The 27,831-nt window shown below is 40.9% G+C and overlaps 1 protein-coding gene across 4 annotated transcripts in view; it reads right to left on the reverse strand.

Annotated features, from left to right (window-relative positions):
* Nucleotides 1-27,831, reverse strand: part of ROBO1 (roundabout guidance receptor 1) — an 872,802-nt gene that overhangs the window by 372,785 nt on the left and 472,186 nt on the right. For all 4 annotated transcript variants that reach the window (XM_084633794.1, XM_084633793.1, XM_084633796.1 and 1 more), the window contains one exon: nucleotides 1,048-1,374. In XM_084633794.1, coding sequence (XP_084489920.1) covers nucleotides 1,048-1,374 — 327 coding nt within the window. The remainder of the gene's footprint in view (nucleotides 1-1,047; nucleotides 1,375-27,831) is intronic.

The following is a 27,831-nucleotide window of genomic DNA, read 5'->3' on the forward strand; positions in this document are numbered from 1 at the left end:
CCCTAACCGGCCCTCCATACAATTTTCAAAATCCAATGTGGCCCTCAAGCCAAAAAGTTTGCCAGCCCCTGTCTTAGATGTTTCAAAAATGGGACTCGACCTTCAAGTCCTGGCAGAGTGTACATCAGGAAGCAGAAGGACTTTCTGCTCCTGTGAAAACATGGAGTGGAAACGAAGCATGGGCATTAGGACCAAAAAAAGGGGCATGACTTCCAGGGCTGTTAAGCAACAACAATTTCCATAGACTTCTATAGGAGTTGTGGATGCTCATCTCAGGGGCGGGGACGGGGTGGGGGAGGGGGAGAGTGTGTGTGAATATCAGGACTCTTATTTAGGTTCCTAAATCTGACTTTCACTGCCTAAATATCGGAATTTGAAATTTCTGACTTAGGAATAGTCCTCCCCACTAAGTCTCAAGACTCTTTCATGCATAGCCACTTTTAACTCTGTTCTTCAGAGCAGAAAAGGGGCATGTTTGAAGGGACACGTGATGAAATGTAAATGAACAACAAACCTATCTGCTCCTGTCTTTGGCCATATGCCTGCTATTAGCCAGAGGCAGCTGATGGGCCACGCACCAGCACTCACTTGAGCAGGACGGTTTCTCGGATTGTTGTGCACCCAGTCATGCTAAGTAATTTTTTGCCTTATGTTTATATACACAACACTTTGCATCTGTGCTGTGCTACATCAAACCTTTACTCTATCACCAGTAATAGTAAACTGCATTTGATATGACATGTAGTGGAAAAAAGTATCAGTAATCTTTGAATCAGGCATGCAACATTCAACAGCCAACAAAAAACCAGAACTTCATAGAAAAATAAAGATTCATCTGGCCAACAAATCCAAATCTCCAAAATCATCTGCGTTTCCTTCCTATATATATGTATGTAGTACAAATAAATTCAACTACATAGTTCCTACCTTTATTTTAAGTCAATTTTTTGTCTCAGAGAAAGTGATTTTTTTTCTCTTAAATTTCCACCGTAATAGCCAACATCCAGACAAGTGACTATTCATAAAAATGTGAAAAGCTTTACTTACTTGCTACCTCCAGCGATGCATTATGACTCACAGCTTCACCAAGGTAATTCCTTGCAACACAGACGTAGACTCCTTCATCTGGTCTACTTTTGCGTCCATGTACTATGCGTAAGAAAAATAAAGATCCGCTGGGCAGCAACATCCGATGGGAGCGAGGGTCATCTTTGTCAGTTTCAACTCTTTCACCCCCTTTATACCATTCAATAGTTGGGGTTGGCCTGCCTTCAGCCTTACAGTTCAAAGTTGCTGGTTCTCCTTTTGAAACAATTAGATCAGAAGGGTGCTCAACAATCCGAGGTGGGAAATCTTCTTGACGGAGACGGGAACCTATAATATAAAGAAACCAGAGTTTTCTTATTAGCTCATGATTATACACAGTCACTGATGGAACCCAGCATTTTGTAATATGACAATTTGACTGTTAATTCACAGTGGTCAGGTATTATAGTAAAGATAGCTATGAACAACTCAAATTTAGCTCAAATTTTTATGGATTTCAATACTAAAGTGCTTTCCCATAATTGAGCAAATTAAGTAGGCACTGGGCAAACAACAGTCTTCTGATATCTTATTCATGTAATGAAACAACTAAGTTATTAATTCAGATCTACTGTTTTACAGTATGAAGATGAAAAACCTTTACAGATACCAGGGGAGTCTTGGTAAGAGTAGTGTTGCTCTGGGCATGAAGAATAGATTTGAAGCTGGCTTGAGTGGCAAGCTGGAGACTCCTCTGTTTTATGCAAGGGCATTAGAGTGTGACATCTACTGACCTCAAAGATACTTTCTTTTACTTGTACTGTAAACTGCTTTGGACACTGACTAGGCAGTGCACTAGGAGCATGAGAAACTAGATCATCATGGAATGAAAATACCTCTCAAAAACTTTCTGTGCCAGGAAAACTACAGAGAAGGTAATGTCAGTAAGGACTATACTGCAACTCATTACAGTGTTGGGGTGTTTATTCCCTCATTCTCTATATCACTCACCCTGGGAACTATTCCACCATCTGACCCAAAAGAACTGAAAGTTGTGAACTAACAAGCTCCTCTTATAGAGGATGACAAAATTCAGAACATCATTGCACACTCTCATATGGCCAAGAGCAATCATAACCACCTGTTAGACAGGTATATACCACAGGAGAACAGGACAACATAAATTAGAGAGCCCTACATAACATTCATATATGAACCATTCTACAGTATAGACGTGAGATTACAAAGGTTTCCAGATTCATAACTGCATTCCCCTCCTCACAATTTTCTTTATTTCTCTCTTTATTGATATACAACTTTACCACAGTGAAAGTTAGCCTCTGGGGTTAATAATTCTTGATAATTAAAATGTAAAAAGTCAAAATTCTCTATTATTAGAGTAGTAATGTGCATTTTGAATGGCTATGAAACACAATAGATAGAAATATGTGATATATTCACCACCAGTTACAAGACCATGAAAGTAGTGTGAAAACTGAGAAGAGAAGGATCCCAGAGAGAGTGCTGCTTTCAATGTAAACACAAAAATAACTGTAAAATGCAGAATTTACATGCAACGTTTATTTTACACTCTCCTCACCTCAGGCTAATTAGTGTAAATTAAATTTCACACTAATTAGCCAACAGTTAGCGCACAATCCTAAGACTGGGGGCTTTGGCTGACTGCATTAAAAATAGATTTGCACTCTTTAGGTAATGCAACAAGATAGTTTTCTATGAACTTGTGTGATCAGTAAATACATATCAACTCAACCACCAATCAAATGTGCTTTGTGGTCCTTTGATGAATGGCACTATAGTATGTTCATATGTTCATAGAAAATATGTGGAACATATTTGCATTAACATTACAAGTTAACAAATTAATTAAAAGTATTAAATATAAAAATATGTTGAGCCTAACTATACCAGAAAATTCCAGTTGGATAAAAGGATCTTTAGCTTATTTGCTCACTTCTGCAGCCACTCATTTCTGTTCCAGAACCAAAGAGCCTCCCAAACCTATGTAACCTTAGCAAGAAAAATAAGCACAACATTTATTCTACATAATTTTTACATACAAAGGCTAAGCACAAAAATATGATGAATGTTTAAGGAATGAAAGGAGAATGGAAGTCAGAAAACTCCCGACTTCTTATCCAGTTTTATTACTGGTTGACTTTGAACAAGACACTCAGGGTATGATTGTGATGGGTTCGGTCACAGAGACCCCTTTGGGACTGTCACCTGACTCCTGAAACTACCTCTGAGCCCATTTTTCCTGCCAGCTTGGGACTCCAGAACCTTGTCTTGTTGAGCAGACATGCTACTCCACTGCAACACAGACCCAGGTCTGAACCATGCCCCCAAAGCTGCAGGCTTTAACTGAAAACCACTCAGCAGGTATTCCTGTCTCCAGCTTCCAATGGGATCCAAATCCCAAATAAATTCATTTTACTCTGTATAAAGCTCATACGGGATAAACTCAAACTGTCAACCCTCTAGAACACTGATAGAGGGATATGCACAGCTGTTTGCTCTCCCAGGTATTAATCACTTACTCTGGGTTAATTAATAAACAAAAGTGAGTTTATTAAGGATAAAAAGTAGGATTAAAGTGGTTTCAGGTAATAACAAAGTACAAGACAGAACAAAGTAAGTTACCAAGCAAAATAAAACAAAATATGCAAGTCTAAGCCTAATACATTTAAGAAACTGAATGCACGTAAATCTCACCCTCAGTGATGTTCCAATAAGCTTCTTTCACAGACTAGACTCCTTAGTCTGGGCCCAATCCTTTCCCTGGTACAGTTCTTGTTAGCTCCAGCTCGGGTGGTAATTAGGGGATTTCTCATGACTGGCCTCCTTTGTTCTGTTCCACCCCCTTTTATAGCTTTGGCCCAAGGCAGGAATCCTTTGTCTCTCTGGGTTCCCACCCCTCCTCCTAAATGGAGGAGCACCAGGTTCAAGACGGATTTCAGTATCAGATGACACAGTCACATGTCACTGTAAGACCTCATTCTCCATTACCCACAGGCTGGTCCCCATGTCCACAAGAAGGCTTCAGATAAATAAACCATCTCCAGCCAACTGTCCTTGTCAATGGGTGCCATCAAGATTCTAAACCACCATTAATGGCCCACGCTTTGTATAATTACAATAGGACCTCAGATTTAACTTCATATTTCTAGTTTTAGATACAAGAACGATACATACATACAAACAGGATGAACACACTCAATGGATTATAAGCTTTGTAATGATACCTTACAAGAGATCTTTTACATATAGCATATTCCAGTTACATTATATTCACATCCCAAGCATATTTTCATAAAGCATATGGAGTCCTCGGAGGATATGTCTACACTGTAATTAGACACATGTGGCTGGCCTGTGCCAGATGACTCGGGATCATGGGGCTTGGTCTGCAGAGCTGTCTAACTGTGGTGTGGACGTTCAGGCTTGGGCTGGAACCTAGGCTCTAGGAACCTGCAAGGTGGGGGTGTCCCAGAGCCTGGGCTCCAACCCGAGCATCTATACCATAATTAAACAGCCCACAGCCAGAAGCCTGTGAGCCCAAGTCAGCTGGCACACGCCAGCCACAGGTGTCTAACTGCAGTGTAGACATATCCTCCGAGGCAGAGCACAGAACTCACAGACCTGGGGTTAAGCTGGCCTTCACTCATTGTTGAACCATCCAAATTCTGGACTCAAAAAAATACAGCTGTGTTGGTCTGTGTAAATTATGACATGCTCCTGGAGCTACTATATGGGTCACAGAATCTCTACAGTGCTACACCCACACCCTTGATACACATCTGCTGGCCCTGCCCCTGCCATATTTCCCACACCACAATTATAGGGGATCCTTGGAAGACAGCCTTATAGCTATTTCCACAGTGCCTGGGCTGAATCTTCCCCCAGCCAAAACTGGAGACTCTTTACTCCACTCCAGCTCTTTTATCTAGGAGCCAAAGCTGGGGGAGGGAAGAATCTCGCCCCGAACTTTAGTCCGTTTGCAAAGGAACTCATATCTCCTGTATCCCTTAAGGAAAAAAAATAGAAATGAGGGATCAAAATAAGGTAACTGTAACACTTATAAAGCATTTAGAAGATCTAAAAATGCTAAATTCATCTATTTGAATGTATTATATTTTCAAGTATTTTTAAAAAGGCAAAAGCTTGCATAGATTTTAGGTACATTACCTATTCTATATTTAATGGATTACACTAGTCACCTAATTTAAAAATTACACATAATACCACACTCAAGCCTTCTTTATTATCACTACCGATAAGGCCCAAGATACAAGAAAGCAAGCTCTCAATCCAAATATATTCCATGCTCTTCTTATGCACTGTCCTTTACCATAAGCAACAACAGTGCAAACACCTCACTCAAAACTTTCTTGAAAATTGAGACATTCTGATTTCCTGTGGGGGATCAGGGTAGAGGGGGAGGAGAGAATCTCACGTGAGGTCAAGTTCTCAGGAAATTTTAAGAATTTTCATGTATTCTTTACACTTGTTTGATGGGTAATAATAGAGAAGTTAAAATGACAGAACCAACCATTAACAGATTTCTATGCTGATGCTTTATAAAGTAACCTTTTTCTGGAAAGTTCCTTGAAGCACAAGGGGACAAAAGTTGTAGGAATAGCTGACTGACACATAGTGAGCGTTAACAGCAAATTTAGTGACAACTGCCTGAGGAGATAAAACGGCCTTGACAACAAAGTTATAATCTTTCTGTGTATCTACATACTATTTTTTTTAATCTTTCTTTTCCTTTACCCTTGTTTTTAAGCTCCATTTATGTTTTATTGAGTAGAAGCAGCTTCAATTATCAACATAAATCTTACAGTGGGCACCAATCCTGTAATTTTCATGTAAAAAAAAAATCTACCCCACAAGGGATATTTGGTAAATATAGAAGCACAGCACCTATTAGTCGCACATCGTATCTGATGCTAAATGCACAGCTGAGCTACATTTTTTTCCAAATCAGACCGTACTGGGTTAGAGGCTGTAACCGACTTGCGTTCCCTAGTCTAGTATCACTGAAGTCCTATATCAGAAGTCAACAGGTTGGTTGCCTCCTATTAGAGTGAGCCATACTGATTCACTTTCACACGGCTAGTTAAATGAACCATATTATGAAAAATCATGTTTCCAGTTTATTAAATTGTACCACAGCTATTTTTTACAAGAATTCAGACCTTGGGGAAAACAGATGTGAAGAATCAAAAGGAGGATCACAAAGTTAGATAAATACTGTTAAGCTCCTTAGGGCAAATATTGCCTTTATTCTCTCCTTAATGCACCATCAAATCTATTGATGCAATATACAAATATGAAATAATACAAAATAGATTTTTTTCCTTCCTAAGTGTAAGCCAATCTGAAAAGACTTGATATCAAAACAAAATGTTATCCAGTTCCAAGTCCAGACCCAAAACCCCGCTCACCCACCAAAAAAACCCCCACAGCACACACAACTATATCACCATGCTCCTTATGTCTCCAAAAATGGCTCTTTGATGCATGAAACAGCTCTAAATAAAGACCATATCTAAACCTTCCCAGAAAAATTCTGAAACTTCAATTAAGATGCATAAAGAAAACATTTCCTTCAGCTAAAGATCCATGAGAGAATCCACCCAAATCCTGTAAAAAGCTCCTGATGTAACTGACTTTGGGACTTTAGGAAGGTGCCTGTAAAAAAATTCTTCCCATTTCATAAACCGAGCATTTAAAGTGAAATGTGTTTACTCTGAATGAAGTATTATTTTTCATTGAGAAAATCAGATCTGAACTGCTGCTATTTATGGTGTCTTGTGTTCTTTATACAGCAAAAAGAGGAATTTGGACAGATGAGAACAGAAGATCATCATACTGAAGAAATTGTAGAGCAGTCCCATGCTATCATCATTGTTGGCTAGCCCAGAGAGGTAAGGATAAGTAAAAAGCTTGGTCTTTTTTCGGAATACCAGATCTCTCAATGTTGTGTCCATCAGACCTCACCCAAGTGACCATCCTGAAGCTCTCAAAGATACTCAGTGTTGTAGCTCTGTAATATACTCTTCCTCTTCACTTTGAGCATGGGATTAGAGTTATATGACTAATTGATTTTTTGCTAGTCAGGTTGAAAATTTTCAAATTTTTCCATGAAAAAGTAAAATCATTTCCTTTTAAGCTTAACCGTTTGTTTCATCTGTGAGCCTTTCTGAATAAAATGTAAGTACATTTCAAAATGAAAATTAATTTCAAGTGGAAAAAAGTCAAAATATTTTGTTCTGAAAATTTTTGTTCAGAATTTTTCTTTTCCTTTTTTGATGAAAACTATTTGGCACAAATTCGCAAAATGTTTCAGTTGACAAAAATCTGCATTTTTTGGTAAAAACAGTTTGACACAAAAAAATTCACCCAGCTCTCGTTAAGATTTTGGTATAAACACTGGTTTGTACTGTATACACTGCCTGCTTTGATAGGATCACATGGATTTGTTAGGAAAGGATAAATTCTCTTTTAGGTACTATGTATCAGATAATATCACCTTCAATATTTATTTTGTTTTATTTAAAAATCCAGAGGTCTGGCAGGTATACAAAATATAAATATAAATTTACACAGTATGTAGATTGGACCACTGTACCAAAATAAAAGCAAACACCCTCAAACTAAGACTCTCCTACCATTCACCCAGTATCTGACCACACAAAATGCCTGGGAAAACCACGGAGGTTTTGCAGAAGTAAGATGTAATCAAGAATTCTTAATAATATATTTGCATTTATTTTATAAAGCAAAACAAAAAATGAAAAGAAAAGAACCATGAATAGATTAAAACAAGCCAGGAACTACCCTGTTTACTTACTTAACCACATGGCTATAATTGTATTTAGGAAAGCTAGGACATTCATTCACCCAGGGAAAAAAAATCTGCCACCCTTACACCGAGCATTAAATTGCTATGCAACGACTCTCAATAAAAATCAATGGAACTACACCAAGTAATGCACTACACAATTTGAATCCTACTCTAATCCCATCTGAGTTTCCTCTGCTTATATGGAGACAGACACAGCTGGTGTGGAAGAGTGTGACCTTTACTTTTCCCTTTACCTCCCCACCCCCTGCCCACAATGGGCCTAACAAAGGTAAATTGCATACCTCCCCGATAACATCTCATGGGATTGTTTCAAATGCATACTGTAATTGGACATATTTAGGTTCAAGGGAGATTTCCCAACTGACACTGTGTGCTTGGGAGGTCTGTTTTTAGACTCTCAAAGGGCATGTCTACTTTACAATCAGAGGTGTGATTGCAACTCATGGAGGCATACCCAACCTTGGTTTACCCTAGAAGACTCCAGTGCAAGCTGCATAGGCCCACCTGGAACTCTGGGCACACACTCATGTTCCTATCATGCCCTGGCATCTACGCTGCCATGTCTTTACTGCTATTATTAGGTGGAGCGACACAAGCTGCAATCATACCTCGGACTGCAATGCAGGCATATTCAAAGTCTGAAAAGCTAATTATCACATTTTGTTCTCTGCTGGTTTTCAATAGAATCAACCCCCAATACACCCACCTTCTTCAGCATACTATTGTCAGCGGAACTGGACTTGGAAAACCAAAGTGATTTGGTTCAGGTGGTTCAGGTCCAAGTTTCAATTTTATCAGAACCCCCTAAATTCTTTTGTGGGGTTTGAGTGATTCGTTCAGATTATGGCCCACCTCTGAATGTCAGCTATATTACTGAAACCCACTGTTGGAATAGGAGTCCACAACTTGAAAGTCAATATGTCTCCTCCAACAGCTAGATTTTCTTCAGAAACAAGCAGATTTAAAGTGCTAATCACTCATTATAAAAACTTAAGGGATACATTGCAATGTGTCATATCTGTCATAGGAGGAGAATTGAAGGAAAAGCAAAACATGGAGAAAAATGGAAACTGGGATCAGTTATCTACTGCTGTCATAAATATAAAGGGAAGGGTAAACACCTTTAAATCCCTCCTGGCCAGAGGAAAAACCCTTTCACCTGTAAAGGGTTAAGAACCTAAGATAACCTCGCTTGCACCTGACCAAAATCACCAATGAGGAGACAAGATACTTTCAAAGCTGGGGGGGGGGGCGCGAAACAAAGGGTCCTCTCTGTCTGTGTGTTCCTTTTGCCGGGACCCGAGTAGGAACGCAGCTCAGAACTCCTGTAAAGAGTTAGTAAGCAATCTAGTTAGATATGCGTTAGATTCTGTTTTGTTTAAATGGCTGACAAAATAAGTTGTGCTGAATGGAATGTATATTCCTGTTTTTGTGTCTTTTTCTAACTTAAGGTTTTGCTTAGAGGGATTCTCTAATGTTTTGAATCGGATTACCCTGTAAGGTATTTACCATCCTGAGTTAACAGAGGTGATTCTTTTACTTTTTCTTCAATTATAATTCTTCTTTTAAGAACCTGATTGCTTTTTCATTGTTCTTAAGATCCAAGGGCTTGGGTCTGTGTTCACCTATGCAAATTGGTGAGGATTTTTATCAAGTCTTCCCCAGGAAAGGGGGTGTAGTGGTTGGGGGGATATTTTTGGGGGGGAGACGTTTCCAAGTGGGCACTTCCCCTGTTCTTTGTGTAACACTGTGGTGGTGGCAGCTTTTAACCTAAAGGCCAACTGCCCCAAGAACCCCAACAGATTACAGTTCTTTGCACCGGAATCACACCAGAGGTCCTCAGGCCCAGATACCCTCAGAGCAGAGGGAAACAGAGTGTGGGCGGGAAGAAGGTCACTGCGTGGAGGGACACCGGAGCACAAGTGTCGGCTATCCATGCTTCCTTAGCGGACCCAAATTTTATCGACCCAGAGATCCAAGTGACAATTCAACCCTTCAAGTCCAACTCTTTCAATTTGCCTACAGATGTGGGAACCTGCATGAAAAAAACCCTAAGCTTATTCTTATCAGCTTAGGTTAAAAGCTGCCACCACCAAAGTGTAACACAAAGAACAGGGGAAGTGCCCACTTGGAATCGTGTCTGTTTTGAACAGCAACTATCCCAAAATCTCCTTTCAAAATGTTATAGTCTCCCATCCACCACAGTAGACAAAGAATGAAGGAAGAATAACTACACATAAGTCTTCAGATTTTTCCAAAAATGTCAGATTAGTAAGAACAGCAGCTTCGCCCTTGGAACTGCTTCTCGGCATGAGTACAACAGCCTGGAAGAACAGCCAAAGAGTGTGCGGAAATTGCATTTCTGAAACTCTCTCCTGCGAGAGTTTTTTAACTTGTACCACCTGAGACACAGAGACAAGAGTATTTTTCCACATAATTGACCACCAATCCTTCCTTGTTTAGCATCTGAAAAATTTCATTTACTGCTGCAGTTGCCACCTAGTTTTGATAGGTGACTACCAATATATATCTTTTTATCATAGTCCTGCTGCTACTTCTATGCCCTGGTCTACACTAGGACTTTAGGTTGAATTTAGCAGCGTTAAATCGATGTAAACCTGCACCCGTCCACACGATGAAGCCCTTTATTTCGACTCAAAGGGCTCTTAAAATCGATTTCCTTACTCCACCACTGACAAGTGGATTAGCGCTTAAATCGGCCTTGCCGGCTCGAATTTGGGGTACTGTGGACACAATTCGACGGTATTGGCCTCCGGGAGCTATCCCAGAGTGCTCCATTGTGACCGCTCTGGACAGCGCTCAACTCAGATGCACTGGCCAGGTAGACAGGAAAAGAACTGGGAACTTTTGAATCTCATTTCCTGTTTGGGCAGCGTGGCAAGCTGCAGGTGACCATGCAGAGCTCATCAGCAGAGGTGACCATTATGGAGTCCCAGAATCGCAAAAGAGCTCCAGCATGGACCGAACGGGAGGTACGGGATCTGATCGCTGTATGGGGAGAGGAATCCGTGCTACCAGAACTCCGTTCCAGTTTTCGAAATGCCAAAACCTTTGTCAAAATCTCCCAGGGCATGAAGGACAGAGGCCATAACAGGGATCCGAAGCAGTGCCACGTGAAACTTAAGGAGCTGAGGCAAGCCTAGCAGAAAACCAGAGGGGCGAACGGCCGCTCCGGGTCAGAGCCCCAAACATGCCGCTTCTATGATGAGCTGCATGCCATTTTAGGGGGTTCAGCCACCACTACCCCAGCCGTGTTGTTTGACTCCTTCAATGGAGATGGAGGCAACACGGAAGCAGGTTTTGGGGACGAAGATGAAGATGATGAGGAGGAGGCGGTGGCGGCGGCGGCGGCAGCTGTAGATAGCTCACAGCAAGCAAGCAGAGAAACCGGTTTTCCTGACAGCCAGGCACTGTTTCTCACCCTGGACCTGGAGCCAGTACCCCCCGAACCCACCCAAGGCGGCTTCCTGGACCCGGCAGGTGGAGAAGGGACCTCCGGTGAGTGTACCTTTTAAAATACTATACATGGTTTAAAAGCAAGCATGCAAAAGGATTAATTTGCCCTGGCATTCGCGGCTTTCCTGGATGTACTCCCAAAGCCTTTGCAAAAGATTTCTGGGGAGGGCAGCCTTATTGCGTCCTTCATGGTAGGACACTTTACCACTCCAGCCCAGAAACACGTACTCGGGAATCATTGTACAACAAAGCATTGCAGTGTATGTTTGCTGGCGTTCAAACAACATCCGTTCTTTATCTCTCTGTGTTATCCTCAGGAGAGTGAGATATCATTCATGGTCTCCTGGTTGAAATAGGGTGATTTTCTTCAGGGGACATTCAGAGGAGCCCGTTCCTGCTGAGCTGTTTGCCTGCGGCTGAACAGAAATGTTCCCTGCTGTTAGCCACGGGGAGGGGGGAGGGTTGAGGGGGTAGCCACGCAGTGGGGGGAGGCAAAATGCGACCTTGTAACAAAAGCACATGTGCTATGTATGTAATGTTAACAGCAAGGTTTACCCTGAAAGAGTGTAGCCACTGTTTTATAAAATGTGTCTTTTTAAATACCGCTGTCCCTTTTTTTTTCTCCACCAGCTGCATGTGTTTCAATGATCACAGGATCTTCTCCTTCCCAGAGGCTAGTGAAGATTAGAAAGAAAAAAAACGCACTCGTGATGAAATGTTCTCTGAGCTCATGCAGTCCTCCCACACTGACAGAGCACAGACGAATGCGTGGAGGCAAATAATGTCAGAGTGCAGGAAAGCACAAAATGACCGGGAGGAGAGGTGGCGGGCTGAAGAGAGTAAGTGGCGGGCTGAAGAGAGGGCTGAATCTCAAATGTGGCAGCAGCGTGATGAGAGGAGGCAGGATTCAATGCTGAGGCTGCTGGAGGACCAAACCAGTATGCTCCAGTGTATGGTTGAGCTGCAGCAAAGGCAGCTGGAGCACAGACTGCCACTACAGCCCCTGTGTAACCAACTGCCCTCCTCCCCAAGTTCCATAGCCTCCACACCCAGACGCCCAAGAACGCAGTGGGGGGGCCACCAGCCAACCAGCCACTCCGCCACAGAGGATTGCCCCAAAAAAAGAAGGCTGGCATTCAATAAATTTTAAAGTTGTAAACTTTTAAAATGCTGTGTGGCATTTTCCTTCCCTCCTCCACCACCCCTCCTGGGCTACCTTGGTAGTCGTCCCCCTATTTGTGTGATGAATGAATAAAGAATTCATGAATGTGAAGCAACAATGACTTTATTGCCTCTGCAAGCAATGATTAAAGGGAGGAGGGGAGGGTCGTAAGCTTGCAGGGAAGCAGAGTGAACCAAGGGGCGGGGGGTTTCATCAAGGAGAAACAAAGAACTTCCACACCATAGCCTGGCCAGTCATGAAATTGGTTTTCAAAGCTTCTCTGATGCGTACCGCGCCCTCCTGTGCTCTTCTAACCGCCCTGATGTCTGGCTGTGCGCAACCAGCAGCCAGGCGATTTGCCTCAACCTCCCACCCTGCTGTAAACGTCTCCCCCTTACTCTCACACATATTGTGGAGCACACAGCAAGCAGTAATAACAGTGGGAATATTGGTTTCGCTGAGGTCTAAGCGAGTCAGTTAACTGCACCAGCGCGCCTTTAAACATCCAAATGCACATTCTACCACCATTCTGCACTTGCTCAGCCTATAGTTGAACAGCTCCTGACTACTGTCCAGGCTGTCTGTGTACGGCTTCATAAGCCATGGCATTAAGGGGTAGGCTGGGTCCCCATGGATACATACAGGCATTTCAACGTCCCCAACAGTTATTTTCTGGTCTGGGAATAAAGTCCCTTCCTGCAGCTTTTGAAACAGACCAGAGTTCCTGAAGATGCGAGCATCATGTACCTTTCCCGGCCATCCCACGTTGATGCTGGTGAAATGTCCCTTGTGATCCACCAGTGCTTGCAGCACTATTGAAAAGTACCCCTTGCAGTTTATGTACTCGCCAGCTTGGTGCTTCGGTGCCAAGATAGGGATATGGGTTCCGTCTATGGCCCCACCACAGTTAGGGAATCCCATTGCAGCAAAGCCATCCACTATGACCTGCACATTTCCCAGGGTCACTACCCTTGATATCAGCAGATCTTTGATAGCGTGGGCTACTTGCATCACAGCAGCCCCAATAGTAGATTTGCCCACTCCAAATTGATTCCCAACTGACCGGTATCTGTCTGGCGTTGGAAGCTTCCACAGGGCTATCGCCACTCGCTTGTCAACTGTGAGGGCTGCTCTCATCTTGGTATTCATGTGCCTCAGGGCAGGGGAAAGCAAGTCACAAAGTTCCATGAAAGTGCCCCTACGCATGCGAAAGTTTCGCAGCCACTGGGAATCGTCCCAGACCTACAACACTATGCGGTCCCACCAGTCTGTGCTTGTTTCCCGAGCCCAGAATCGGCGTTCCGCAGCATGAACCTGCCCCATTAGCACCATGATGCATGCATTGGCAGGGCCCATGCTTTCAGAGAAATCTGTGTCCATGTCCTGATCACTCACGTGACCACGCTGACGTCGCCTCCTCGCCCGGTATCGCTCTGCCAGGTTCTGGTGCTGCATATACTGCTGGATAATGTGTGTGGTGTTTAATGTGCTCCTAATTGCCAAAGTGAGCTGAGCCACCTCCATGCTTGCCTTGGTATGGCGTCCACACAGAAAAAAGGCGCGGAACGATCGTCTGCATTGCTCTGACGGAGGGAGGGGCGACTGAAGACATGGCTTACAGGGTTGGCTTCAGGGAGCTAAAATCAACAAAGGGGGTGGCTTTACATCAAGGAGTATTTCAGGCAGGACTTCACAGAGGGTTCCAATAAGAAATGGTGCACCTAAGTTATTGTTCTTATTGGAACAAGGAGGTTAGTCTGGCCTCTGATTGATACATGGCTAGATTTACCTCGCTGCACCTTCTCTGTGAGTGACTGCAGTGTGACCTAGAGGAATGAGTCCCCTAGACGGGGGGCTGGGTTGCAAATGAGTACAAAACAAATCTGGTCTATTTCTTGTTTTGATCCACTCCATCTATCTTTTATATCTTTGGCTGGCAGCAGATGGTGCAGAAGGACTGCATGCCATCCACATCTCATGGCTGCCCGGCGGAAGATGATGCAATAGGACTGCTAGCAATCCGTATCGCCTGCCTGCTCACCGTAAGACGGTTCAATAGGACTGACTGCAGGATTAAAGAGAATGACCTGGTCAAGTCACTCCAAATTTAGTCCCTGCGCCCATGTCTGCCCAGGCGCTCGCCAGGAGCACCTCGGACATGAGGATGATGGCTACCAGTCGTATTGCACCGTCTGCTGCTAGAAGGCAATGGGTTGCTGCTACTGTGTAGCAAAGAAGTACCGCGTCTGCCAGCACCCAGGAGACATACGGTGACGGTTACCTGAGCGGGCTCCATGCTTGCCGTGGTATGGCGTCTGCACAGGTAACTCAGGAAAAAAGGCACGAAACAATTGTCTGCCCTTGCTTTCATGGAGGGAGGGAGGGAATGGGGGCCTGATTATTTGTACCCAGAACCACCCACGACAATGTTTTAGCCCCATCAGGCATTGGGATCTCAACCCAGAATTCCAATGGACAACGGAGACTGCGGGAACTGTGGGATAGCTACCCACAGTGCAACACTCCGGAAGTCGATGCTTCCCTCGGTACTGTGGAAGCTCTCCGCCGAGTTAATGCACTTAGAGCATTTTCTGTGGGGACACACACACTCGAATATATAAAACCGATTTCTAAAAAAATGACTTCTATAAATTCGACCTAATTCCGTAGTGTAGACATACCCTCTGATTGACTCCTTAAGTACTTTAAAGGGACACTGCTCACATGAAAATCAGCGCAAAGCCCACCTCAGGGAGGTTGCTAGATTCTTGTCACCCAGCAGACATTTTAGATAACTAGAGACAACATGAAATTGGATTGTAACACAATTGGATACATACATCTATTAAAGCCAAGCAAGGAAAACAAGTTATTGGACTCCATTTTTAAGATGTGCTTAATGACATGATGGGTTAGCCATTAAATTGGAAATAGGTCCAATCCTTCTCAATCTCCTAGAATTTTTTTTTTTTTTAAAAAAGACAGCAACTAGACCTTTCAAAGTATGAGACAGAACTAGGAGGTGCATCACTGCAATTTCTAACAATTGATATACTGGCAACAAAATGTTCTCATATTTTTTGAGTATTCACAGGAAAAGAAAGAAGCAGCTACTCTGGGTAAAAGAAAACAATATTGAACTCTAACGGCTATCCCTTCCCCTTTGGTTGCATGCAAAACTTTCAATAAGTTCCCTGAAAACAGAAGTCATCTTCTTTAAGTATAAGCCAGGAAGATTAGATCTTTATATCAGAAAGATTTTTTTTTTCAGTTGGTGTTGGAGTTTATCATCGGAGAAGTGAGAAGATCAGCAAAAAAGAGGTGTTCTGCCTACAACCTCTGTAATTAAGATACGACTCCTGTTAAAGGACATTGAAGTCCAGTAGGAAAATCTGAATTTAAAAAGTGTATAGAATGTAAAAGGATCCTCTGTCGGTCATGGCTTCTAAAGCTGGTTGAAGGGATATTTGAAAGGTCTGCCTATCAAAAGTTGGCTGCAAAAGGTGTTTTATGCAGTGAGCTTTTAGCTAGTCCTTTAACTTCATTTAACTGCTAAACTCAAAATTTGGCTGCCTCAGACTATAAACTTCAAAGCAAAATAATCAGTTTCCCACTGCTTAACTGATGATACAGACTGACAGTTAGGCCCTGACCTGGGCCTGGAGCTCTGGGTTAGGACCCTCAAGCTCCTCGTCTCCTGTGCCAGTTTCACCCACAGTTGCCTGTAGTAGAAGCAGGCATACCTTCTTATCTTGCCGGATAGGCTACTGCCTCCTCCCAGCACTTCTAGCTGCTGGAGGACTGAGACTTGTTGGTACCTGAGCTTCAGTGGCTTTTCTTGGCAGGGAAGGGCAAGGAGAGAGGTAGGCAGCATGGACCAGAGAAGGTCTGTAACATCCAATCACACTTTCCTAATTTAAAAGGTAACCCTAAAGCATGTTATGTTGCTAAGACACCATGACCTAATTATATTTCTGTTTGAGCTACCACACCATCTGAAGATGTCAAAAGCAAATCGCTTACTATATACTTCTGGCTGAAAAAACTAAGAAGTAACCACAGGGAGTCTCAAGTTGCCTCTGCTATATCTGTCTTTTCCCTAAAGCAAAACATTGTCCGTTCCAGTTTAAAAAAACCCTCAAGTCTCCAAATCCAGACTGATCCTGCTGCCTGGCAGTTGCACTGAGGAGACCAGAAGCCCAACCATTCAGTGTTGGAGAAATTCAGATGGCACAATATGCTAAAAGTGATTGTAATGTGGAAAATAGTAGAGGGAAAGCAAAATTATATGAATCAGTGGATTATTTTTTGTACAGTTTTGTTGCTCCCTATTCATTGTCTACATCACACTAATTTTGAGGATACATATCAGTCTCATTAGTGAGCAAAATCTGGCTGCATTTTGGCTCGCAATAGTCTATGCATCCTTAATCAAACTAAATTTTAGAGAGAGTATTGAAAGGTTTAATTTGGGAACTTTCAATATTTTTAGTAGTATACCTAGGCGACATGAGTGCAAAATTGACAGAAAACAGGCTGAAGAGACACTAACACTCTGTGTATTCTCTCTAATACAACAATAAAAAAATATTTCCCAGAAGCAATTAAAACATTCTAACTCTTTGAAATTATCACATTTCATGAAGGAAAAACAAAAACAAAGAAAACCCCAGGACCGTCAACATGGCTACCAGAAGATACGTGCTTTAATTTTCTATGAGAATCATCATCATCATCAGGTCAAATCCCAAAGGGATTTTGCCTCTTTTCAGATTGGAGGCCCCCTCAATTGTGCTTGAGCAAAATGATTAAAGTAATCTAGGTGTATACTCAGTTTATGGCCATCACTGGAAACATTATTGCACCACTGAAGCTTCTGGCACCCAAAATTGCCAGCTCTGTAGTAGCATTCCTGGTATAATCACTTCAGAATTCTTTCAATCTCATAATACTTCCATGCCAAGAAAGCCACCCACACCGAACCAGTGCTAACTGAGGCACTGGCTGGGTTCAGTTTTGAATATCTTCATTTCTGATCTTGTCTTGCTACTTCATACGTTCATAGATCCTAAGGACATGGTGATCATCTAGTCTGACATCCTGTATAATACAGGCCACAGAACTTCCCAAAAGTAAAATGTGGCTATGAAGCAACTGAAGGCGACTATGAGAATTAAAAGCATTAATCCTGTGTTTTTCAATTTTCTTGTCACCATTTCCTAGCCAGCCCACTTCTGAAAAAGCACAGATCTCAAAGTTCAGGCTTTTCAACTGCTTGTAGGATGGCATTAGCTGTTTTGGATAATGTTTAGACATTCCAGGCATCAACTTTACATTTGCCATCAGCATGCCTAAATGGCCCCTTCACAAGGTTTCATTGGTCATTTTCACCACAGTGGTAGGGAAAAACAACAAACACCATTGGCCATTTCAGCTACAAAGACAATTGACCTGATTCACTGTCAATACCTTCATGACAAGAACGTACCAACCCAGGAGAAAATCCCAAATTAAAGGATCACCATACCAAGCCAACCTTTGAACAAATCACTGAGTCTCAAGAAAGTTACCTTTACTGTGAAGCTTTGCTACCATAATATGGGTTTGTACTGCACTTAGCAAAAAAGGACCTTGATTTGGTTGGCCACTAGGCATTCCCAGAATATAAATTTTAAACATTAATATTGGACTATGTTATAGGCTGATTTTACTGAAAACTACATCCTGTTAGCAGGGGAAGATCCTAGTAAAAATGATACTGGGTTTTTTTGACCCAGTGGAGCAGCCCTCAAGTAGCAATAATTAAAGTTTGGCAAAAAACAGACAAGTCTTGAAGGAAGGAAGCCAAAGTGCTTCAAAGCAGAGGAGAACCCATGAACTGGAGTAAAGGAATCAAAAGGAGCAGCCAAACATAAGGCAGCCTGGGGTTGTTGTTATTTTGGAAGTACCCTTGTGGTTTAAAAAAAAAACAAAACAAAAAAGATAGATTCCAGAAGAGCTGACTTTATTTTGACTTTGAGAGGATAGTTTTATTTGGAGTGGGCTGGGGTTTTCACCTGCTTACAGGCTGCTTGTGGCATATGAGGCCCTTTTACTCCACAGTTTATAACTTTGTCATGTACATCATTTTGGAGAAAAAACAAACAGAACATACAGACACTTTCTGAGCTACAAAATTTTCTCTTGGATGTCCTAGCCCTGTGTACTCATAGTTGCACAGTAAACGTCAACTATGCTTCTTTCAGTACTATGTATACTGGTTGTGTTGTGTGGATGCAGATGGGGCGGTGCTAGGAAATCCGTGCTGATGGAAAATGAGGAGTCTGAGCTCCTGTGAGTGGCTGTGTATTTTGGACATTATTGTGTGTGCTAGTTATGCTGATTTGTTATGCACCGGAGTGTTGTGTGAGTGGTGAATGAGGGCTGTGTGCTGCGATCAGGGGTAATGTGTATTTGGGATTATTGTATATGCTGGTTGTGTGGATAAGTGTGTTGATTTGTGTCTAACGTAATAGAAAAAGCAGTTTTTAAACCAAGATCAAAGCAAATGACATTATAACAATTTTATTAATTACTTTATAGTACCCAAAAACGTGCTTGGTGTTCCACTGAATACTTAGGGAAACTGGATCCTTTACCCAGAAGAGCTTACCATTCACACGCCTCTATCCCACAAGTAGTCAGGCTTGAAGTCAATGGGAAGACTCTCCCACGTAAAGTGAGGCATATGTGGAAATGACTGCAGGACTGAGGCCTAAAGTTTTAGGTGGGACACGATGAATGAGGGGAACAAACAAAAACTGCCCTAGACATTGCATGAAGAAAAAGACCAGGAATGTGATTTAACTAGACTGCAACTTTATTAAGACAGATAGCTGGAACTATTCATCAATAATTTGTCCAGCACAGGTTAACCTTCCTATTGTAATTCATTCAAACTGGTGGATGGCTGTTGTCAGCTCCCCTTCCTATTTATCTGTTCCTAGCACTATTTCTAGGACCCCATCACGCTCACCTCACACAAAAATATAAAGGGGGCTGTCTCCTCACTGCACCAGGCATTCCCTACCTTCTTTAGGATCCTTTCTCCTAATCCGCTTCCAATTACAATTTCAATTTTTCAGGAAATTGAACCCCTCATTTTATGAGTACCTGAACTGGAGATCTACTAAACTATGACAAAATTAATTTTATAATCTAACTTACTTACTGGAGACCTGGCCAACCAGACAGTGAGAGGAAATTTCTTGCTAGCCCCAAAAGGCAACCAGCATGAGCCCACAACAAGATCCTAAAATACAGTCCTATTCAAAGGGATTGGTAGGGAGCTTTATTTCCCAGTGCAGGATAGTGTCTATGGGCAGGGCGAAAGGCTTACGAGCTATCCCACTGGGTGCCAGGAAGTCAATAGCCTTATGTTCCACTCTTCTGTACAACCAATGAGTTGCAGAATCCCACTCCTCCTCTTCTCCTGAAGCCAATAAGGAAAGGGATGTGCTTTCTTAAAACGGTCCAAGAGTTCTTCCCCCACACTACCACCGGCACAGACAATGACATTTCTTCCATCACCTCTGAGGTTGTGAAGGGCATTATATCAGTGTGGTTACTCAGGGTTTGCCCTCACTATGGGAGTAAGTCAAGCTAAGTTATGCTACTTCAGGTACATTAGTAACATAGCTGGAGTCGATGTAGCTTAGGTCGACTTACCCTGGTGTCTCCACTGCTCTGTGTCAACGGAAGACGCTCTCTGGTCGACTTCCTTTACTCTTCTTGGAGTGCTGAAATACCAGGGTTGACCAAAGAGTGCTCTGCGATCGATTTAGTGGGTCTTCACCAGACTCACTAAATCGATCCCTGCTGCATTGATTGCAGCAGCATCAATCTCCCTGGTAGTGGAGACCAGCCCTCAGGGTAGACACATGGAGATCTTGGTGGTTCATTTAAGAGTATAATTTGTTTTTAATATTAAAACAAGGAAGGTCTGAGAAGCCCAAAAGAGTCCTAGACAATTATTCTATCATTAAGACAAACTTCAGTTTGTTTCCCTGCAAAGGTAAACAAAATGTCAGAAATATCGTCATGATCCTAAAGTTACATATTAACAGGATGTGAGCATCAGCACAGGAGGAAGTTAAGATTTAGAAGTTCAACTGCCTACATAATTAGGTAAAGGACAGTGTCAGATTAAAAACCATTAAGAGGTCATATCTCCTTACTTCTGTTAATATTTTGGAGCTATTAAAAATTTGGATTTAATACAATTCCGATTTTCCTTTCCTTCTTTATAATGACTTTACTTTTGGCCTGGCACTCAGTTTGGATAATAATAGATTAGACAGTTTCAGTTCCTGCTTTTTATTGTACTAAACACAATGTTGCCCTGTTTCAGCTGCACACACAATAGTGGAATATTTAAATCCAAAACAAAATGCTGTTTTCACTGAGTAGTTTCAAATTGCATAGACACCTTCCTACTAATATTAGTTAGTGGGGTTTTTTTAAAGATGTATGTAAACCTAAATTTTCAGCAACATTTTAAAATCTATCAGTACATTAAAACATCTTTCCAAAATTATCTCAATTCAAATCTAAATCTGACTGACTAAATTATGTAGCATGAAAGATAAAACGCTTTTAGTGCAGAGCAATAAATTTCCATCATGAGTTCTCTGGTATTTGAAAGGAAGAGGAAAAAAAAATCGGTCTCTGATCCCACAAGCCTAGAAGTGAAACATCTGTTGGATACATAAGGATATTGTTGGCTAAGTTACAAAGCAAGGGAATAGTCCATTGGTCAGTGCACTCTCAATGAAGAGAGGTTTTTTTTTTATTGGAGTAAGCCGAAACTAATATAGTATTTTCAGAAATCTTATAAAATATTATACTAGCCATAAAAATGTTGGCTAATCACATCCTTTGAGGATATATTTCAAATTACTTGTATATTAAAAAGTCAAATTGTACAGCACAGCAATTAGCATGGATATGTATTTTATACTAAATGCAGATGGCTGCTTTTTGCGGGGGAGGGGAACAACTAGGATAAAACTGTTTTACCATTTTAATAGCGTGACATGTAAAGAGATCTGAACTTGCACACTATAATGGAATTCCATTTATCCAGTCCCCCCCACCATCCAAACCTTCTGTTCTAGTGAGCTGCCAATGCTGTCCCCTCTTTTTCTGACACCTTGACTACTGACTTCCAGCTATCTGAGCATGTTTGTTGTCCCCCAGCAGCTCAGAAAAAACAGATTCTGGTGTATCTTTAAAGAGCTTCCTCAGTTTCTTAAACTTACAGCGAAAATTAGGAATCTTCTCCATATCCAGCTCTTTTAAACCCATCTATTTACATCTCTGTGGAATGCACAGATTAAAATGTTAACAATTGATTCACTTGCAGAAGAAGTCAGTGATTCATTTGAAGAAAGCAATTTCCCCACACACCCTTAAGCATACAATAGTCAATAAGTTCTTAGAAGACTATCACTCAATGAAACTGACCTCACCAACTCAAAGCATGCAGCTGATACTGTCAATATCAAAGCTTTTAGTCTCTCTCCCTAAGCAAGGCAACTGAAAAGCTAGCTCAAAGAACATCTCCAATTTTGTCAGGCCTCTGCCACTCTTTGGATCCTTTCCAACTGGATTTTAGACTTGGTCATGGCACAGAGATGGAGCAGATCATGCTGATGGAACATCTCCTTGAGACAGGAAGCAAGAAAATATCCACACAGGATATCTCAGTAGCATTCAGCATATTCAGCCAGGAAATACTGCTGATGCACCTCAAAGTCCTAGCAGGACAGGAAGGAATTGCATTGATCTGGTTCAGATACTTATCATACAAGTCTTAGTGGGTCATTATGAGTGGGTATACCTCTGCATCTTGAGCGCTGCAATGCTCCACCCTTTTACCGCTCTCCTAGCCTATCAATTTAATATTTTCATAAAATCACTGGGGAAAAAAAAATCAGGAAACAGAGGCTTAAATTCCAGCCATGTGGAGAAACCACCCACCTCCATCTTTGAAAAAGACCACAGTGCAGATTGCATCATCTTTCAGCTATCCAAATATTGAAGGAAGATCAGTACCTAGACGAGACATTGGCTGACACTAAATCCAGCTAAGGTGAAAATGATTACAGTGGAAAGAACTGAGAACTAACCAAGATCATATTTTCTCCTGTCAAGGGCATCTATCCTCCAATTACCTACAGGTTCCATGTATGTTAATGGGAGGGGAAAAAAACAAAGTGCATTTTTACTTTATATAACCTCTGGAAAGCACTCAATTACCACAGTGATGAACACAATATCTGGACAGATAGACCTTGTGCAGTAAGTTCTTCAGAGTTTTTGACCCAGGCATATACCAGGAATCACCCAAATCCATTGCAATTTTGCTAAACTGGATTTTAAATTTTTCCATGATCTGTGCCTCTCCCTTATAGAAAGGAATTCTACAGTACACTCATAGCCAGATACCTCTAAGTAGTTAGTGATTTTGTTTAAAAAAATGTTTATTCAGTGATTGTGTTAAAGTAAAAAACAACGAGTTTCAAATTGAATCTAAGGCTAAAGCTCCTTCAGTAAAGATGCTTTGAACTTCTAGCATACTAGTGAGATTTCTTTTAATACCCATTAATATGTGCAAAACTTATAAGCAAGAAAAAAAACGTACCCACTGTACACACTGGCAAATCAAATCTATCTATCTATCTTTTTCCCCAGAGAGATATTAAACAAAGACCAATTTATCAATTGCTTTCCTGAGTATTCATGGCAGTTCTCAGAAGATGTACAGCTAATTGCTTAAGTGTTCAGCAGTCTATTTAAACATCCAATATGAAGTTTTTAAATTGTACTATATAATAGTCGCACTCAAGCAAAATATTTAAAAAGCATTGGTTTTGGTGAGTTATTAACTACTGCAAGACGAAGTACTGAACCACAATTTTAACAATCGTTGTCTAGAGTCATTTATACTTTCAGAAAACAAAAATAGCCTTTTAAAGGATTAGTAACAAATCCCTGAAGGAATGCAGCCAACTTCAGTCTTTTTAAACCTTAAGAGTCAATTCTGACATATCCTGAGCATTAATGAAGGCAATGTGTACAACTGACATAGCACCTTAAGTGTGAGAATCTTACAAGTAAATAAAATGCAACGGTCCCTGTTTATTATATCTTATAATCAAAATGAAAAATACAAAGAAGACAGATTATGACTGTTGGACAGAGAGGCTGGAAAGTGCAGTGAAGAGGTCTATTAATAGGAGAAAAAACTAAACTTGGGGACTTAGTTATTTAACAAAGAGTATTCTATACAGGTACATTTTGTGTTGCATATTCCTTACAAAATTACATAAAATTGAAAATGTTAACATCTATCTGAGGATTATTGTTGAAAAGCTTCAGAGCAGAATGGTGTTTGAAGTGGTATTGGAAGACAGAAATGATGGTCAAATGGAGCTTAAAATAGACTTCCAAGAAAAAGGAAAGAAGGAATGAACACGAGTGGGAGCAAGACACAAAGGGAGCACGAACCCTTGAAGCTTATGAAGTGAAAGGAACATAAGTGGAAGTTAACAAAAAATGGGGGAAGAGATGTAGGCCATAGCAGAGTTGTTTACCGCTTTGAAAGAAAGATCCAGCTGCTTAAAATTAAAAGAAAATGATGAGTGAAAACCAAAGAAAGGATTTGAATAGGGGAGAGACACTACTGAAGAGGAAAATAAAGCACAACAACATTACAGACAGACCAAACGATAGTGAAATGAAAAAGGAGGCCAAAGAGGAGAAAGCTACACTAGTCAAGGCAAGACAGGAACAAAGACCCATATCTTCAAAGGAATTTAGGCACTTAATTCCCATTTACTTCAGTGGGAGTTAGGTATAAAAATTCCTTTGAGGATTGGGGCCAAACTCCCACTGAAATAATGGGAGTTAGGTGCCTACATTTTGTTTGAAGATCTGGGCCAAAGTCCACCAGTGTTTTTAGTGGTAGGAACGGAGAGGCAAGTGACAGAGGTTTTAGAGATGGCATAAAGAAAGAATGAACAGAACATGGTGATCATCTACAATGGAGATGGGGGACTGTCAGGATGAGTTGGGGAGAATTATCCATAAGCTTTTGAGCAATATAGTTATATTTATAGAATGTACGCATTATTTTATTTACAGTAGCACCCACTGTGTGCTACGTGCTTTCCAAACACTGAAGAAAAAAAAGTTCCTACTATGAAGAATTCACAATCTATGGACAGACAAGTAGACAGAGGAAAGAAATAAAAGAATAATAAATAAATGTATAGACAATTTACACCTACATTTTAAAAAGCTGTTGAAAAATTAACATGTGATAGCAAGTTTTCCTTTTTGCTTATAAAGTTCTAATATATATTTGTTAGATTTAAAAAACAAAACAAAAACAACCTAATGAATTTTCATAACTTCCAAGTTATCCTAAGAATAAGGATGTAGCAATTTCAAAAACCAAATTTCATCTACAACTCAGAAGTAATGTTTCTTATTCTGGAGTTAAGTTATCCATGTACTAAATTTGCACATCCCCCTCAAATGCATTACACAGTAGACTCATTTTAATTACCCTCTTCTCCCTCCTAGACTACATCACAAGAATTAGTCCAATCCCTCTAGCAAGATAAAAGTAGAGCTGGAATCTTTATTGCCAACACACATTAATCTCACTAGAAACTCATGCTTTTAAAGTAGCAACATCCATCTCTATTACAGCTGTGGTAAGCTATCAGCCATGACTTGAGAGATGGACACAAACTGCTACAGGATTTGTTTCCACCCTTGCTGAGCACTGTCTAACATATATTTAATCAAGTTTCTGCTACTAGGCTTTAAAAGCAAATAGGTGCTGCCATTCCAAACCAAGAACATAAGTAGTGCATATTTTGTTAAGTCAGAAATGTATTATTATATATTTAGATGCTTTCCATGTAAACAACTACCCGAAACAAACAAGTCTTCAACCTGAAGTAAGCCTTCCAGGAAAGGCTGAATGCTTTCAGGGGATTAATTAGATGGAGCCACTAGGCCTTCAGTCTCACAGCCGCTCCCCGGTGCCCTGTGCAAATACTAGGAATCAAAAGCGTATCTAGGGGTTTATTAACAAGTATCAGTTGTCTATCCTCTATAGGCAGAGTACTAATCTAATTCTTTTTCCTGGTCTAATGTGCCATTACATGGCTAATCAGTAGATTTTGCTGGGCACATATCAATTTGAAGGCATGTTTATTTGATCACAATTCATCTTGTAGCTGATTTTAAAGAAACATGAAATTAACTTAATCTGGTGTCTGCAGGAGAACACAAATTTATTTGCTGCAGTGTTTGGTTTTGTTTTTAAATAGGTTGTTGCCTTTTTGTTCAGAAACTGCAATACTAAAGTGTCAGCTATCTATGCTTTGCTGGTGCTTCCACCTTTAACTTCTTCGCAACTTATTTGTGTTTGCCTCCTCCTGGCACAATATTTGCAGGTTGTGACAGCCGACATATTTGCATTAAAAAACATCAAACCCTCACAGTTATAGGACCTTATAGAAAGCAGATAATAAAATGCCAAGCTTCAGAGGACAGACGCTATCCTTTACCACTGCGCTTGTGAAGAATAAAATAGACTGCTAGATTTCAATATTGTCATGGAGGAAATATCTTCAAAAGAGGGGGACTGACTGGGGGGACATTTTATTTATAGATCCTTCCTGAATCTGACTAAAAAAATGCAGCACTGACAAAAATAATTAAGAAGGTAAACCACCATACAGAAAAGGGCAAACTACTATCTGCAGCAGCTATCAGAACTACGTTCTGATGGTTGCCAAACAGCCAAATAAATTGATTCCCTATAGGTGAGCTCAGAACATCTGAGTTGGAGGAGTTTGCACCTTCGACATGAGATGAAGGCACGGGGTAATATTTTCAAAGTGTTTAAGTAATTTAGGAATCCATGTTGCACTGAAAGTCCGAGGGACTTGTGCTTCTCAGTCACTTATGAAAGTATCACCCACAGACAAGAAGTGTGGTGATGCTCTGGGATAAGTAATTTTAAAGTAAAGCCAGCTATGCCCCTTTTAATGATTCAAGACCATACAATTGTGAAATTATTTGAGAAAACATAGTATTTACTAGAGGTTTTTCTTTAACACTGGAAGCTGCACTAATAGAAAAAAGCCCAAAAAATTTCACAATATTTGATTTTTGTACCTCTCAGAAAGTGCCTCATATATACCACCATCAACAATTTTCTAAAATGTACTTAATGTTTATGTTACAGACTCTCATCATATCCATTCTTAACAATTACAGCCTTCATTGTCTGGGCTTCTGCAGTCGCATTCACAGTACAACTTTTTATGGAACTAAGAATTAGATGTGCTGATGGCTCATGGTATTATGCTGAGCATTTCAATTTATAGTTTTTGCCTGGGTTAAAGGTATCTATGAGGAGTTAGATGCCAAGTCCCATTAATTTCAATGACAGTTGGGTGCCTAACTCTTTTAGGCGCTTTTGAAAATCGACAGCCTTAGGATCTAGTGGCTATCAAAGAATAATTATTTGCTCACCTCTCCCGATCACTTTCTCCTCTATAGAGGGATCACACTTTCTTCTAATTTGCGGCCCAGCTATTGAACCCTCTACTCAAGTCGGAGAGTGCTTACTTATATGAGTAAGTCAAATGGGACTACTTGAGTGATTGTTTACCAACATTACTAAGGGTTCCATTAGTGGGCTCTTGGAAAGTGCCTAGCAGATTATTGGTGCTAGAAGTAGTAAATAACAATCATTGCACAAAAAAGTAAAGCAAATCTTCCAGCCATTCTCTGTGGTATTTGTAGCTATGATTTTGTCTTCTGTAGATTACATCATTATGTGTTAGATGTCTGACTGGCAGGGTAATCTAGGCATTTGGGCTTCATTTTTTAATTAATTGAGTTACTTGAGGACTCCAGATTGTGTACATTGCAGCATGAGGATCTTGCAGCAGCTTCTGCTATTCTATTTGGGTTTTGTTTGTAATTTCCTCTCTAAATTAAAAGCCACCTACCCTACAAGAAAATGGATTTTTCCTCTCAATGTTTATGGAAAACAGAGTAGGTTGAGAGTCCAAAAGACTTTACTTTGCATTTCAGGGATTTAAACTGAATGCAAAACTGTGGGTACCAACATTTTTCTGTGCCCCATATTTTAGAAATTTTCCATGGGAACATCTTTTCCTTGCTCTTTCAAAAGAGC

Source organism: Lepidochelys olivacea (genome assembly GCF_965140295.1).
Source record: "Lepidochelys olivacea isolate rLepOli2 genome assembly, chromosome: 1".
NCBI lineage: Eukaryota > Metazoa > Chordata > Testudines > Cheloniidae > Lepidochelys > Lepidochelys olivacea.